This window comes from Meriones unguiculatus, chromosome 7, assembly GCF_030254825.1.
Source record: "Meriones unguiculatus strain TT.TT164.6M chromosome 7, Bangor_MerUng_6.1, whole genome shotgun sequence".
NCBI classification, from domain to species: domain Eukaryota; kingdom Metazoa; phylum Chordata; class Mammalia; order Rodentia; family Muridae; genus Meriones; species Meriones unguiculatus.
Window position 1 is genome coordinate 121,580,244 of NC_083355.1, and position 12,951 is coordinate 121,593,194.

General features: G+C 40.3%; 1 protein-coding gene across 1 annotated transcript in view; it reads right to left on the reverse strand.

The window, feature by feature from the left end:
- Abcb5 (ATP binding cassette subfamily B member 5) overlaps positions 1-10,208 on the reverse strand; it is a 95,980-nt gene extending 85,772 nt beyond the window's left edge. The window contains exons 1-2 of the mRNA XM_021657065.2: positions 10,136-10,208; positions 2,385-2,442 (exon numbers count right to left, since the gene is read on the reverse strand). Coding sequence (XP_021512740.1) covers positions 2,385-2,442; positions 10,136-10,188 — 111 coding nt within the window. The 5' untranslated portion in view covers positions 10,189-10,208. The remainder of the gene's footprint in view (positions 1-2,384; positions 2,443-10,135) is intronic.
- Between the last annotated feature and the right edge of the window lie 2,743 nt (positions 10,209-12,951).

The following is a 12,951-nucleotide window of genomic DNA, read 5'->3' on the forward strand; positions in this document are numbered from 1 at the left end:
CCAAAGGTCCTGAGTTCAATTCCCAGCAACCACATGGTGGCTCATAACCATCTGTAATGAATCTGGTGCCCTCTTCTAGAGTACAGGCATATATGCAGGCAGAACACTGTACATACAATAAACAGATCTAAGAAAAATGTGATTTCCTTGTTTTTAATTGCTGAATAGTATTCCACTGTATAAATGTACCACAAATTCTGTATCTATTCCTCCATTGAGGGACATCTGGGTTGTTTCCAGGTTCTGGCTATTACAAATAAAGCTGCTACAAACATGGTTGAAAAAATGTCCTTGTTGTATACTTGAACGTCTTTTGGATATATGCCTAGGAGTGGTACAGTTGGATCATGGGGAAGAGCTATTCCTAGTTGTCTGAGAAAGCGCCAGATTGATTTCCAGAGTGGTTGTACAAGTTTACATTCCCACCAGCAGTGGAGGAGGGTTCCCCTTTCTCCATACTACTCTCAGCAATTAAAAACAAGGAAATCATGAACTTTGCAGGCAAATGGTGGGATCTAGAAAATATCATCCTGAGTGAGGTATCCCAGAAGCAGAAAAACACACGTGGTATATAATCACTTATAAGTGGATACTAGACCTATAAGATAGGATAAACATAATAAAATCTGTACACCTAAAGAAGATAAACAAGAAAGAGGACCTGAGGTAAGATGATCAGTCTTCACTTAGAAAGACAAATGGGATGGACATTGGACATAGGAGAAAACAAGTAACAGGACAGAAGCCTACCACAGAGGGTCCCTGAAAGACTCTACCTAATAGCGTATCAAAACAGATGCTGTGACTCATAACCAAACCTTGGGCCAGAGTGCAGGGAATCATATGAAAGAAGCGGGAGTTAGTATGACCTGGAGAGGACAGGCACTCCACAAGGACCAAATATATCTAGGCCCAGGGGTCTTTTCTGAGACTCTTTCTCCAACCAAAGACTATAAATGGATATAACCTAGAACCCCTGCCCAGATGTAGCTCATCACAGCTCAGTATCCAAGTGGGTTCCCTAGTTAGGGGAACAGGGACTGTCCACAACATGAACTCAAAGGCTGGCTCTTTGACCTCCCCATGCCCCGAGGGAGGAACAGCCTTACTAGGCCACAGAGGAGGATATTGTAGCCAGTCCTGAAGAGACCTAATAAGCTAGAATCAGATGGAAGGGGAGAAGAACCTCAGCCATCAGTGGATTTAGAGAGGGGCAGGAAGGAGATGAGGAAGAGTGGGTGGGATTGGGAGGGAATGTGGGATGGAGCTACAGCTGGGATACAAAGTAAATAAACTGTAATTAATATAAAATTAATAAAAATTTAATTAAAAAGAGAAAGGTATTTCTGTATTCTATCTGGATTACACAGTCTTTGGATATGATTCCTTGCCAGAGTGGCCAGGTTGCTGGATTAAAATTCTTCTTCACAGTGGATTTTTATAAAAGGGCACATGAGGGGGGGAGGAAAAGTTGTGGGTGGGATAGGGAAAAGGTTGAAGGAGAGGGAATTATATTTGATCAAAATTCATTATATGCATGCATAAAATTCTAAAAGAAGAAAAAATTTAAAGAAGCTACTTGAAAAAAACTTTATACTAACAACATACATTATTATGCACGCATGCTCACGCGCACAAACACACACACATATACATACACACATGAACTTTTAAAAATATAAACATAGCAAAGATCATGCATAACTGTTCATGTTGTTGAACGCTCTCTGGTAGCATTTATGCCCACCACATCCAGAACCTTATGCTGCTGGAAAACTGATATCACTGTGCAGAGACTACATGATATTCTTATCTTTTACTGGGGAGCTTTGAGATGGTTTTTGTTTTGTCATTTTGGAAAGTCACTGTGGTGGCTTAAATAATGACACCCATAGACTCATATATTTGAATTCTTAGTCACCAGGACATAGAATTGTTTGAAAGGATTGGAAGGATTAGAGGGTGTGGCCTTGTTGGAGAAAGGGTGTCACTGTGTGTATGCCTTGAGGTTTCAAAAACCCACACCAGACCCAATGTCTCTATCTCTCTCTGCCTGTGGATCAGGATGTAGCTCTCAGCTACTTCTCCAGCACCACACCTGCCTGCCACTATGATCTCTGTGGCCAGGCTCCCTGCCATGGAGATAATGGACTGACCCCCCGAAACTGTAAGCCAACTGCAGTTGCATGCTCTCTCTTATAAGAGTTGCCTTAGTCATGCTGTCTCTTCACAGCAGTGGAACACTGACTGTGGTAGTCACGATGATGAATCCTTTTCTATTTTACATAGAGGATGTAACTTACCAAACAAATGTGAACATCACATGTGCTACTGTCAATTCCCACAATTTCTTAATGCACTCACTGTGTCCTGGTTTCACTTACTATCTCAATAGGTCCAACAGCTTGATTTCCTGCTTTAGGCAGTTGCTCTTGCAGAGGTCTGAAAATAAATATGAAATATGAAATAAGTATGAAAGCAGAAAAGGTACAATGTGACTACACAATGTGAATATGGAAGATAGGATTAAAGTAGTAAAAATGGCCACCCTACAAAAGCAATCTACAGATTCAATCCAATTCCCATCAAAATACCAACACAGTTCTTTACAGACCTTGAAAGAGAAATTCTCAACTTCATATGGAAAACAAACAACAACAAAAACAGAATAGCTAAAATAAAATAATCCTGTACAATAAAAGATCCTCTGCAGGTATCTCTATCTCTGATCTCAAGCTCTATCTCTGATCTCAAGTAATAAAAGCTGCATAGAACTGGCATAGAAACAGAATGCTGGATCAATGGAATCAAATCAAAGGCCCAGAAATAAATCCACACATCTATGCAAACCTGATGTTTGACAAAGGTGCCAAAACCATACGAGGGAAAAAAAAGATAGCATCTTCAACAAATGGTGCTGGTCTAACTGGATGTCTACATGTAGAAAAATGCAAATAGATCCATATCTATCACCCTGCACAAAATTAAAGTCCAAGTGGATCAAAGACTTCAACATGAAACCAAACACATTAAATCTGTTGGAAGAAAAAGTGGGCAAGAGCCTTGAACTTATTGGCACAGGAGACAACTTCCTGAACAGATCACCAACAGCTCTGGCTCTAAGATCAACAATCAATAAATGGGACCTCATCAAACTGAAAAGCTTCTGTAAAGCAAAGTCAACATAACAAAACAACAGCCTACAGACTTGGAAAAGATCTTCACCAACCCTACATCTGACAGAGGGCTAATATTAAGAATATATAAAGAACTCAAGAAATTAGACACCAACAAACTAAACAATCCAATTAAAAATGGGGTACAAAGCTAAACAGAGAATTCTCAACAGAGGAATATCAAATGGCAGAGAAACACTTAAAGAAATGCTCAGTGTCCTTAATCATCAGGAAATGCAAATCAAAATTATTCTGAGATTCCATTTTACACCCATCTAAGATCAAAAACTCAAGTGACAGCACATGCTGGAGAGGATGTGGAAAAGGGGGAACTGTCCTCCATTGCTGGTGGGAATGCAAACTTGTACAATCACTTTGAAAATCAATCTGGTGCTTTCTCAGAAAATTGGGAATAGCACTACCTCAAGATCCAGCTATACCACTCCTGGGCATATACCAAAAAGATGCCCCACCATTCAATAAGGACATTTGCTCAACTATGTTTATAGCAGCTTTAATTGTAATAGCCAGAATCTGGAAACAACCTAGATGTCGTTCAACAGAAGAAATGATACAAAATTATGGCACTTTTACACAATGGAATACTACTCAGCTATTAAAAAAAAAAAAAGAAATCATGAAACTTGCAGGCAAATGGATGGAACTAGAAAAGGTCATTTTGAGTGAGGTAACTCAGAACTGAAAAGACACTCATGGTATATACTCACTGAGAAGGGGATATTAGCCATATAATATAGGATAAACGTACTAACACCTACAGACCTAAAGATGTTAAACAACAATGAGGACTCTAGGGAGGATACTTAAATCCCATTTAGAATGGCAAACAGGAGAGACACTAGAAGCTGTGGTGAATGTTTCCACCCAATGGGAGGTCATAGCTGATGCTGAGACGCAGCCAAACTTTGGGCAGAGCACAGGGAGTCTTATGGAAGAAGGGAGGATAGAAGGACCTGGAGGGGACAGGAGTTTCAAAGGAGACCAACAAAGCTAAAAATTCTGAGCCCAGCGGGCCCTGCAGAGACTGATGTACCAACCAAGGACCATGTGTGGAGTGGACCTAGATCCCCTGCTCAGATGTAGCCAGCTCAGTCTCCTTGTGGGTTTTGGAGCAAGGGGAGCAGGGGCTGCCTCTGCCATGAACTTGGTTGCCTGCTCTTTGATCATTTTCCCCTGGCGATTTGACCTTGCCAGGCCAGAGGAAAAGGATCCAGGCAGTCCTGATAAGACCTAGGGTCAGATGGTAGGGTAGGAGAACGCCCCCTTTCACTGGACTAGGGAAAGGGAATGGGGGGAAGAGGGAGGAAGAATGGGACTGGGAGGAGATGAAGGGCTACAAATGAGATATAAAATGAATAAACAAACAAAGAAACAATTTCCAATTAACATGTTATTGAAGTCTGAACTATTAACTTTGACAGAAAATTTATACAAATTATTAAATTTCAGAAGCAGATATAATGCCAGGAAGTACCAACTTTTTAAAGAAAAGTCAAAAAGAGAAAAGAGGAAGTTGGCTATGGTTGTCTGTTTAGAAATGAATACATGTATTTGGAGTAAAAAATTTAAAATTGTGTTAAAATATACATATCAGATGCCACCTTTTTTAAACAATTTTTTTAACTTTTTAAAAATTTTTTATTAATTACACTTTATTCACTTTGTATCCCCCATAAGCCCCTCCCTCCTCCCCTCCCGATCCCACCCTCCCTCCCCTTTCTGCATGCATGCCCCTCCCCAAATCCACTGATAGGGGAGGTTCTCCTCTCCTTTCTGATCTTAGTCTATCAGTTCTCATCAAAAGTGGCTGCATTGTCCTCTTCTGTGGCCTGGTAAGGCTGCTCCCCCCTCAGGAAGAGGTGATCAAAGAGCAGGCCAATCAGATTATGTCAGAGGCAGTCCCTCTTCCCATTACTAGGTAACCCACTTGGACACTGAACTGCCATGGGCTACATCTGTGAAGGGGTTCTAGGTTATCTCCATGAATAGTCCTTGGTTGGAGTATGAGATTTCACCTTACACCCATGAGAATGGCCAAGATCAAAAACTCAAGTGACAACACATGCTGGAGAGGTTGTGGAGAAAGGGGAACCCTTCTCCACTGCTGGTGGGAATGTAAACTTGTACAACCACTCTGAAAATCAATCTGGCACTTTCTCAGACAACTAGGAATAGTGCTTCCTCAAGATCCAGCCATACTACTCGTGTAGGCATATATGAAAAACATGCTTAAGTACACAACAAGGACATTTGCTCAACCATGTTTGTAGCAGCTTTATTTGTAAGAAGCTGGAAACAACCCAGATGCCCCTCAACTGAAGAATGGATGCAGAAATTGTGGTACATCTATACAATGGAATATTACTCAGCAATGAAAAATAAGGAAATCATGAAATTTGCAGGTAAATGGTGGGACCTGGAAAGGATCATCCTGAGTGAGTTGTTCCAGAAGCAAAAAGACACACACGGTATATACTCACTCATATAGACATACAACATAGGACAAACCCACTAAAATCTGTGCATCTAAAGAAACTAATCAAGAGAGAGGACCCTAACTAAAATGTTCAATCCCCATCCTGAAAGGCAAAGAGGATGGACATCAGAAGAAGAAGAAAACAGGAAACAAACTAGGAACCTACCACAGAGGGCCTCTGAAAGCCTCTGCCCTGCAGACTATCAAAGCAGATGCTGAGCTTGATGGCCAACTGTTGGGAAGAGTGAATGGAATTTTATGTAAGAAGTGGGAAATAGTAAGAGCTGGAGAGGTCAGGAACTCCACAAGGAGAGCAACAGAACAAGAAAATTTGAACACAGGGAACTTCCCAGATGCCACCTTTTAATCATTTTAAGTGACAATGTGGGCACCAACTGTGTCCTTCACACCATCCACAGAGCTCTTTATTGCAATGCTGATTCACTGTGACCATTTTCCGATCCTATCTCCAAACCACAACCTGCTTCTTGTGTCTATGATGCTGGCAACCCTAGGCGTCTCCACAGAGTGACATCATACAGTACTTTTGTGACTGGCATAGTGTCTCCAAGGTTCATCTTGGAACTATTCCCTCAGCAGGATAAATTTGAGTTTCCTCCACGCCACAGCCCATCAGAATCCTCCTGCCCTAGTTTTAAGGCAGACTGGTATTTTTACTATATTCCATGTTCTTTTTACATTAGTCAGCCCATGGTAGGATTTCTTCCATGCTTTGGCAATTGCTGCCAATGCACCCATGACTATGGTTATACACTCTGCTTTCAATCTTTTTGGGTATATCCCTAGAAATAGTTTCTAAATACAACACTAATTCTGTTCTTAATTAAAAGATTTTAGTGTGTATGTATGTGTGTGTATATGTGTGTGTGTATGGGTGTGTGTGTATGTGTATGGGTGTGTGTGTGTGTGTATGGGTGTGTGTGTGTGTGTGTGTGTGTGTGTGTGTATGTGTTTGCCACAGCACATGGATGGAGGAAAGTGATAACTTTGGGGAGTATTCTCCTTCTGCTGTGGTACCCAGGGGTTGAACTGAGGGTGTCAGTCTTGCCCAGAAAGCAGTTTCGCGATTTTAATTCTTTGAAGACCATGCAGTTTTCAGCACTTCCCTACCATAGCACAGGGGGAGTCAGCTTCCTCTCTCTCTCTCTCTCTCTCACACACACACACACACACACACACACACACCAGCACTTGTTCTTGTTTTCGTATGCCAACAGGATCCTACTAAGCATGAAGCAGTGAATTAAAACAAAACAAAAACAATCCAGCCTTGTCCAACAAAACGCTGAAGAGCAGCTGTGATCTCTGCTTGAGTTTGCCAGGTGTGCTGCACTGATACTGAGTTTTGTCCTCCCTTTGAAAATTCCTTAGCTCACATTTCATGGACACTTGGCACAACATGTGAATTTTGTACACTGACTTCACATCAAACATGCACAGTTCCGAAACACACAACACATTTAAAGACAAGAAGAGAAAGGTGTAAGCTGTCACAATGACTTCCTTCCACACCTGCTTCTTTCTCTGGAACGTACTGTTCTGTCAGCTTTCATGGATGGCAAACTGCAAGTTTTTTGTCACCACAATGAATTGCTCTCTATGTTCCTTCTCCTGTCTCAGGTTAACAGTTAATTTATGTGTAGGCTGTTGTCTGGTAGGGGGCATAGACAAAGAACAAGAACAAACACAAAAACAAAAACAAAAAAAAAACAAGAACAAACAAACAAACAAAAATAGTGTTTTGAAATTGCAAAGTTTAACCCTAACCTAAGATTTTGTCACTTGATAATTTTCATTTGAGGGAGACCATTTTCTTCCCCCATGACCTTCAAAAGTTTGATATTGATTTCTGCAGCCTCTGCTTCCTCAGAAGTGAGAGAATAGCCAGGACTGACGCCTGCTCAGCCTCTAGGCTGCTAGCGTGCAGGGGCAGAGTTTGGGCAACTACATCAGGATCTTGTAGGTCACCGCTCATAGGCCCCGTGTGACCTACCATTACTGTGGTCTACGACCATAGATGAAAATTCGACAAGGCCAGTAGTGCCTTAACCATTTTAAAGACAAATTAATTGAACCACAAAGTAACACTCCTAGCTTACAAAACTAGGGATTGACCTTGGCTGTGAAGGCAAAGCTTGACTTTTCAACTACAAAGTCTTGATGCTGATGAAATGTGAGCTGAAGACACAGTTTATCTGGTCCACAGGTGATGCCTAGGAACACAGGCAAAATCTAAAACACATCTGTCTTTCATCATTCCCTCATGCTGTCATCAATGGTATAGAAATTAGAGAAGGAACGTTCAGTTTATAAGAAAGCAGCTCAACGAGATGGGAGAATAACAACCACAACAAAAGAATAAAGGCATATGGGTGAGGGGGCAACTCTTTTGCATAAATTCAGCCACTGTGTAAAACAGTATGGGAATGTCTCAAAAACCTGCAGATAAGGTCAGGCCTGGTGACTCACATCTTCAGTCCCAACATTCAGGAGGCAGAGGCCGTGGATCTCTCTGAATTCCAGGCCAACCTGGTCTACATAGTGAGTTCCAGGACAGCCCACAACTGTGTAGAGAGATCTGTCTCGAAAGTCAAATCAAATCAAAACAAAACAACAACAAAACTACAGATAACTAGGCTGGAGGGCTTGGTCAGTGGTTGGAAGCATCCTTGCTCTTCCGGAGTGTGGCATCCTGTTCCCAGCACCCACACTGGGCAGCTTATGGCCTCCTGCGGCTCTGGCTCCAAGGCAGTCAACCACTCGGGCCTTGACCCGGCACCTGCGCATACACACAGACATACGTTCACACATATAACTAAAAATAAATAAGTAAATATAAAACTATATGAATAATAACCAAATTATCCAGTGATCCCATTACAAGCATGCCTTGAAAGGAATTATAAGCAGTATGTTGAGTTGTCTGCATGTCGATGGTTAGTGTGCAAGGATTGATACTGCTAAAAACAGAAATGCCCATCAGTGGATGAATAGATAACAAACATTTGGAATAGATTACACCACAACAATAGTTAGCTTTTATTCTCTTATTTTATGTTTATTCCTATTTTAAGGATTTATATATTTTTTATTTTATGTGTATGTGTGTCTTGTCTGCATACATGTATGTGTATCATATGTGGTGCCTGGTGACCACAGAGGTCAGAAGAACACATCAGATTTCCTGGTCCTGGGCTTATGTATGGTTATGAATCATCAAGTGGGTGCTGAAAGCCAAACTGGGTCCTTTGCAAGAACAGTAAATGCTCTTAACTGCTAAACCATCCTTCCATCCCTTATTTCTTTATTTAAAAAATAAAATAAAATTTTGGTTGTGCATACGTGCATGCCGTGTGTGTGTGTGTGTGTGTGTGTGTGTGTGTGTGTGAATGTACATGTGTGTGCAGGTGCTCCTGGAGGTGAGAAAATGATGCTGGAGTCCCTGGAGCTGACTTTATAAGCAGTTGGGAACTACCTTGAGTGGATGCTGGAAACCCAGTTTGGGTCCTTTGAAAGAATAGCACACACTAAGTCATCTCCATCGACCTCCCTCCCTCCCTCCCTCCCTCCCTCCCTCCCTCCCTCCCTCCCTTCCTTCCTTCCTTTCTGGCCTAGGCTATCCTCCAGATTCTCCTATCTCAATCTTCCAAGTATTAATAGTATATGCATGTCCCATCCCTCTCAGCTTTTAAAAGAAAAAAAAATCATATCATATGTAAAAACATGTAAGAATCTAGAGGGCATTGCACCGAGTAAAAAAGCAAAGAAAGACAAATATTGCATGATCTCATTTTCATATGAAATAAAAATTACACTCACAGTCAAGGATGTGCTTGTGATTATTGTGGCTGAGTAGGGTAGGTGGTGACAGAGTGGTGATTACTTGTAAATTGTTAAAGTGATGGAAAATAATTTTCTGCATATTTCCTGTTAACAAACCATGAGAACTAGGGAGTTGTTCTCTAGTTATACAGAGCACATATCCAAATATAACCTGTAGTTATGGCAAAAGTGCAAATAGGATTTAAAACTTATTTTATTTTGTATCTTTACATGAATGAGTTTGGGGTGTAGGAAACAGTATATTGTACATATACACAAAGACATCTGTTTGGTGAAAATATATATACTACATGGAATCGAGGGTCCATCAATGCTGAAATGACATTAAACTGCCATCCTTTCCTGTATGGACTGCCACAGAAGTTCAAAAGAGGTAATATCTGAAGACTTGACTGAACAATTTCTATAGCAAGTATCTGTCCTGAAACCAGTGTGGAAGCAGTTGTAATAACAACTATATTAATGCTAATAACATGTAAAGTTCAGAGACATGCAAACATCATTAATTTTGAAGAAGAAAACTTGGTGAGAGCTGTAGAAGACGCGATCTATGCTTGAAATCTCAGGAAAAAAGTTGTAGAACTTAGTGGAAGCTTACCCGTATCTCTGGTTACTTTCTTGCGTCCCTTTGGCTCTTTCAGAATGTGCCATATTACTTATAATTTAATTATTCTGGAATATAATAATACAACAATACAGCATGAGTGGGTGGAATCTTTACTTGACTGGCCTACAGCAGCATTCCACATCCTTGTCTACAAGAGCAAGCTGCCCAGAACACACCTGCCTGGCGCTGCCTTTCACAAGAAGTTTCTGCTTATGCAGATCTTGTCATACTTTGTCACTGAATTTGTGACTCCTTCACCTCATTCTTAGCTGATTTGGACTTAATTGAAAATTTAGAATTGGAATGAACAAGGATAGTAAAACGGAAAATGTATTGTTGGTGCAAACACTGGATTTCATTCCCACTCTAACACTGGATTGATTTTAGCTGGGGGAGCCTTGAGGCTACCTGATGTTTAGTGTTCTCTATAAACTGTGGAGTATTTTTTTTTTTTTATTCAGCAGTCTAAGGGAATAGTTTTCTGGTTCACCAACTTCCCAGCTAGATATTCTACCATAGGTAGATTTATAGTAATAAAAATTAGAGTATTTTGAAAACCTATTTGCCTTTAGACTGTATTAAACAGCATATTCTTCCCCTGGGTGATACTTGTCCTAAGCTCACCATTGTGTGCATAAATTATTATTTCACTGCTGATACATGTGCTCATGATCAATCAGTCTCATGTATTAGGCATATAGCATATCACCCTATACTGACACGATACTAAGATATGGTGTAACCTGTAGAGCAGAATTACTAATTAAATAGTACAAAGCACATGGCAGTACTAATACGCCTCAGATCGTGGGATCCCTGAGCAATCGTGCATTGCAATGGGTCAGAAAACAATGCTGCACCAAGAAAGAAGTGCGGGAAAATGAAGTCGTTCCCCACACTGTATAGAATGGATACTGACACTCCCATTCTTACAGCATCTCTAATGGAATATATGCAGGAGGTGGTGAGAAAGAAAGTCATAGAATACTTTGTAAATATCATTTACATATTATGAAACTAACAACTGAAAAATAAAGCCCACCCACCCATAAGAAGAAGTCACTAGATCTCACCTTGGTAAGAGCATGAGCTGTTCTCCACTTACACACTCTTGTGTGGTTTTCCTCTTCAACAGATAGCTTTCCTTTAACGACTGTGCTTAGCCAACCTTGTATTCTGGTCAGACAGCTGTAATATATGATATAATCAGTGATGAATTTCCATGCGAGGCACATGGTGCTCTTCATTTGTTGCCCTGGGAAAGAACATGAGCAAAGAGGATTCACTGAGTAGAATCAGTACTATTTGAAAACAATCTGTAATAATTGCACACATAGTTTCTGTTTAGTTCCAGAATACCTTTTAAAATAACTGAATAAAAATTTTCCTTTGGAACATGAACAGCACACTGACAGAGTATGCCACAGCCTGCATGAGGCCCTGTTTACAGTGCCTCTTTACTGCTCCCAGGAATGTCTTTCTGTTTGCTGCTCATATCTGTATTATGGTCAACATTTGGCTCACTTTACAAATATATTACCTTGCTATATTATATGCCTTACTTATTTCTTTATAAATTACTTGCAAAATATTGAGTTTGCATGATGAACCAATTATTAGTTACAAGAATCCAAAAGATGTTTCTTTCTGTGAGCAATTTACATCTCCTTCCCACCAGACCATAGTGTGTCTCTCAATCAGCCATGAGGTCTTATGTGAGACATTAATAGAAAAGCAAAAATTTTAAGCCTTTTGGTTGTGTCAAAATATAGATAATATAACCTTTACACGCTAATCATTTTAAGTGCAGTGCTCAAGGACAGTGACATGATGTTCCTGTGCTGGACAGCCAGAGTAACTAGCCACCTGCAAGCCAGGTTTACCCAAAGTGAATTGTGTATACACTAAATACTAACTCTTCCTCTGCCCAGTTTTTTATAAGCTCTTCTACACATTTTGCTTCTATGAATTGGACCCTTTACATCATCTCAAAGGTGGAGAATCAGTATCTGATTCCTTTTGTGTTTGGCTTTTTAAAATTCCTTTTGTGCATATTCCACCTCTGGGCTCTATGAATAATACCACTGTGGACATTTTAATCCACATTTCTGTTTGAATGGTCTTTCGCTTCACTTCGTGAGTCCGGAAGCGGAAGAGCTGGGCCACCCTCTGGGTCTCTGTGTTTGAAGACTCACCGTTCTGGTTCTTGTGCAGAGAAAACACATCGGTGTTGTCATTGTTTTGCAGCCTCATCAACACCTGTCGCGCGCTGGTAAAGGCAGAACTAAAATATGTGAAGTGGGCTCTCATTGTGATCTTCATTTTCCTTCAAAATAGTGATTTGGAAGACCGTTAAGCACTTATACTTTTACTCCAAGTTGGTTGACTGTTTAAAATTGCAAAATGGTGTTGAATCTTATTAAGTACTTTCTGCATCAATTAATACAATCATGTGTTTCTTGGTCATTAATGCTGTGTATCACATTGATTGATTTCTATGTTAAAGTATGCTTATAAGCTAGACATAAACTACACTCATAGAATGTAATCATTTTCATATGTTGATTATATTTTGCTACTATTTGGAGATTTTTTTGCATTAAGTACTGCATTATCTTCCAATAGATTTGACGTCAATGATTTATAAGGACAAAAGATATATATTATCTCAAAATTTCAGAGGCTTCAGCCCATGATGAGTTTTCTCTGTTGATTTTAGACCTGTGGAAAAGCAGACTGTTGGGATGTAGGAGGTGGCAGATTTGCTTCTCTCATGGTTTTGAGGAAGGAGAAAAAGAAGAGGAGGC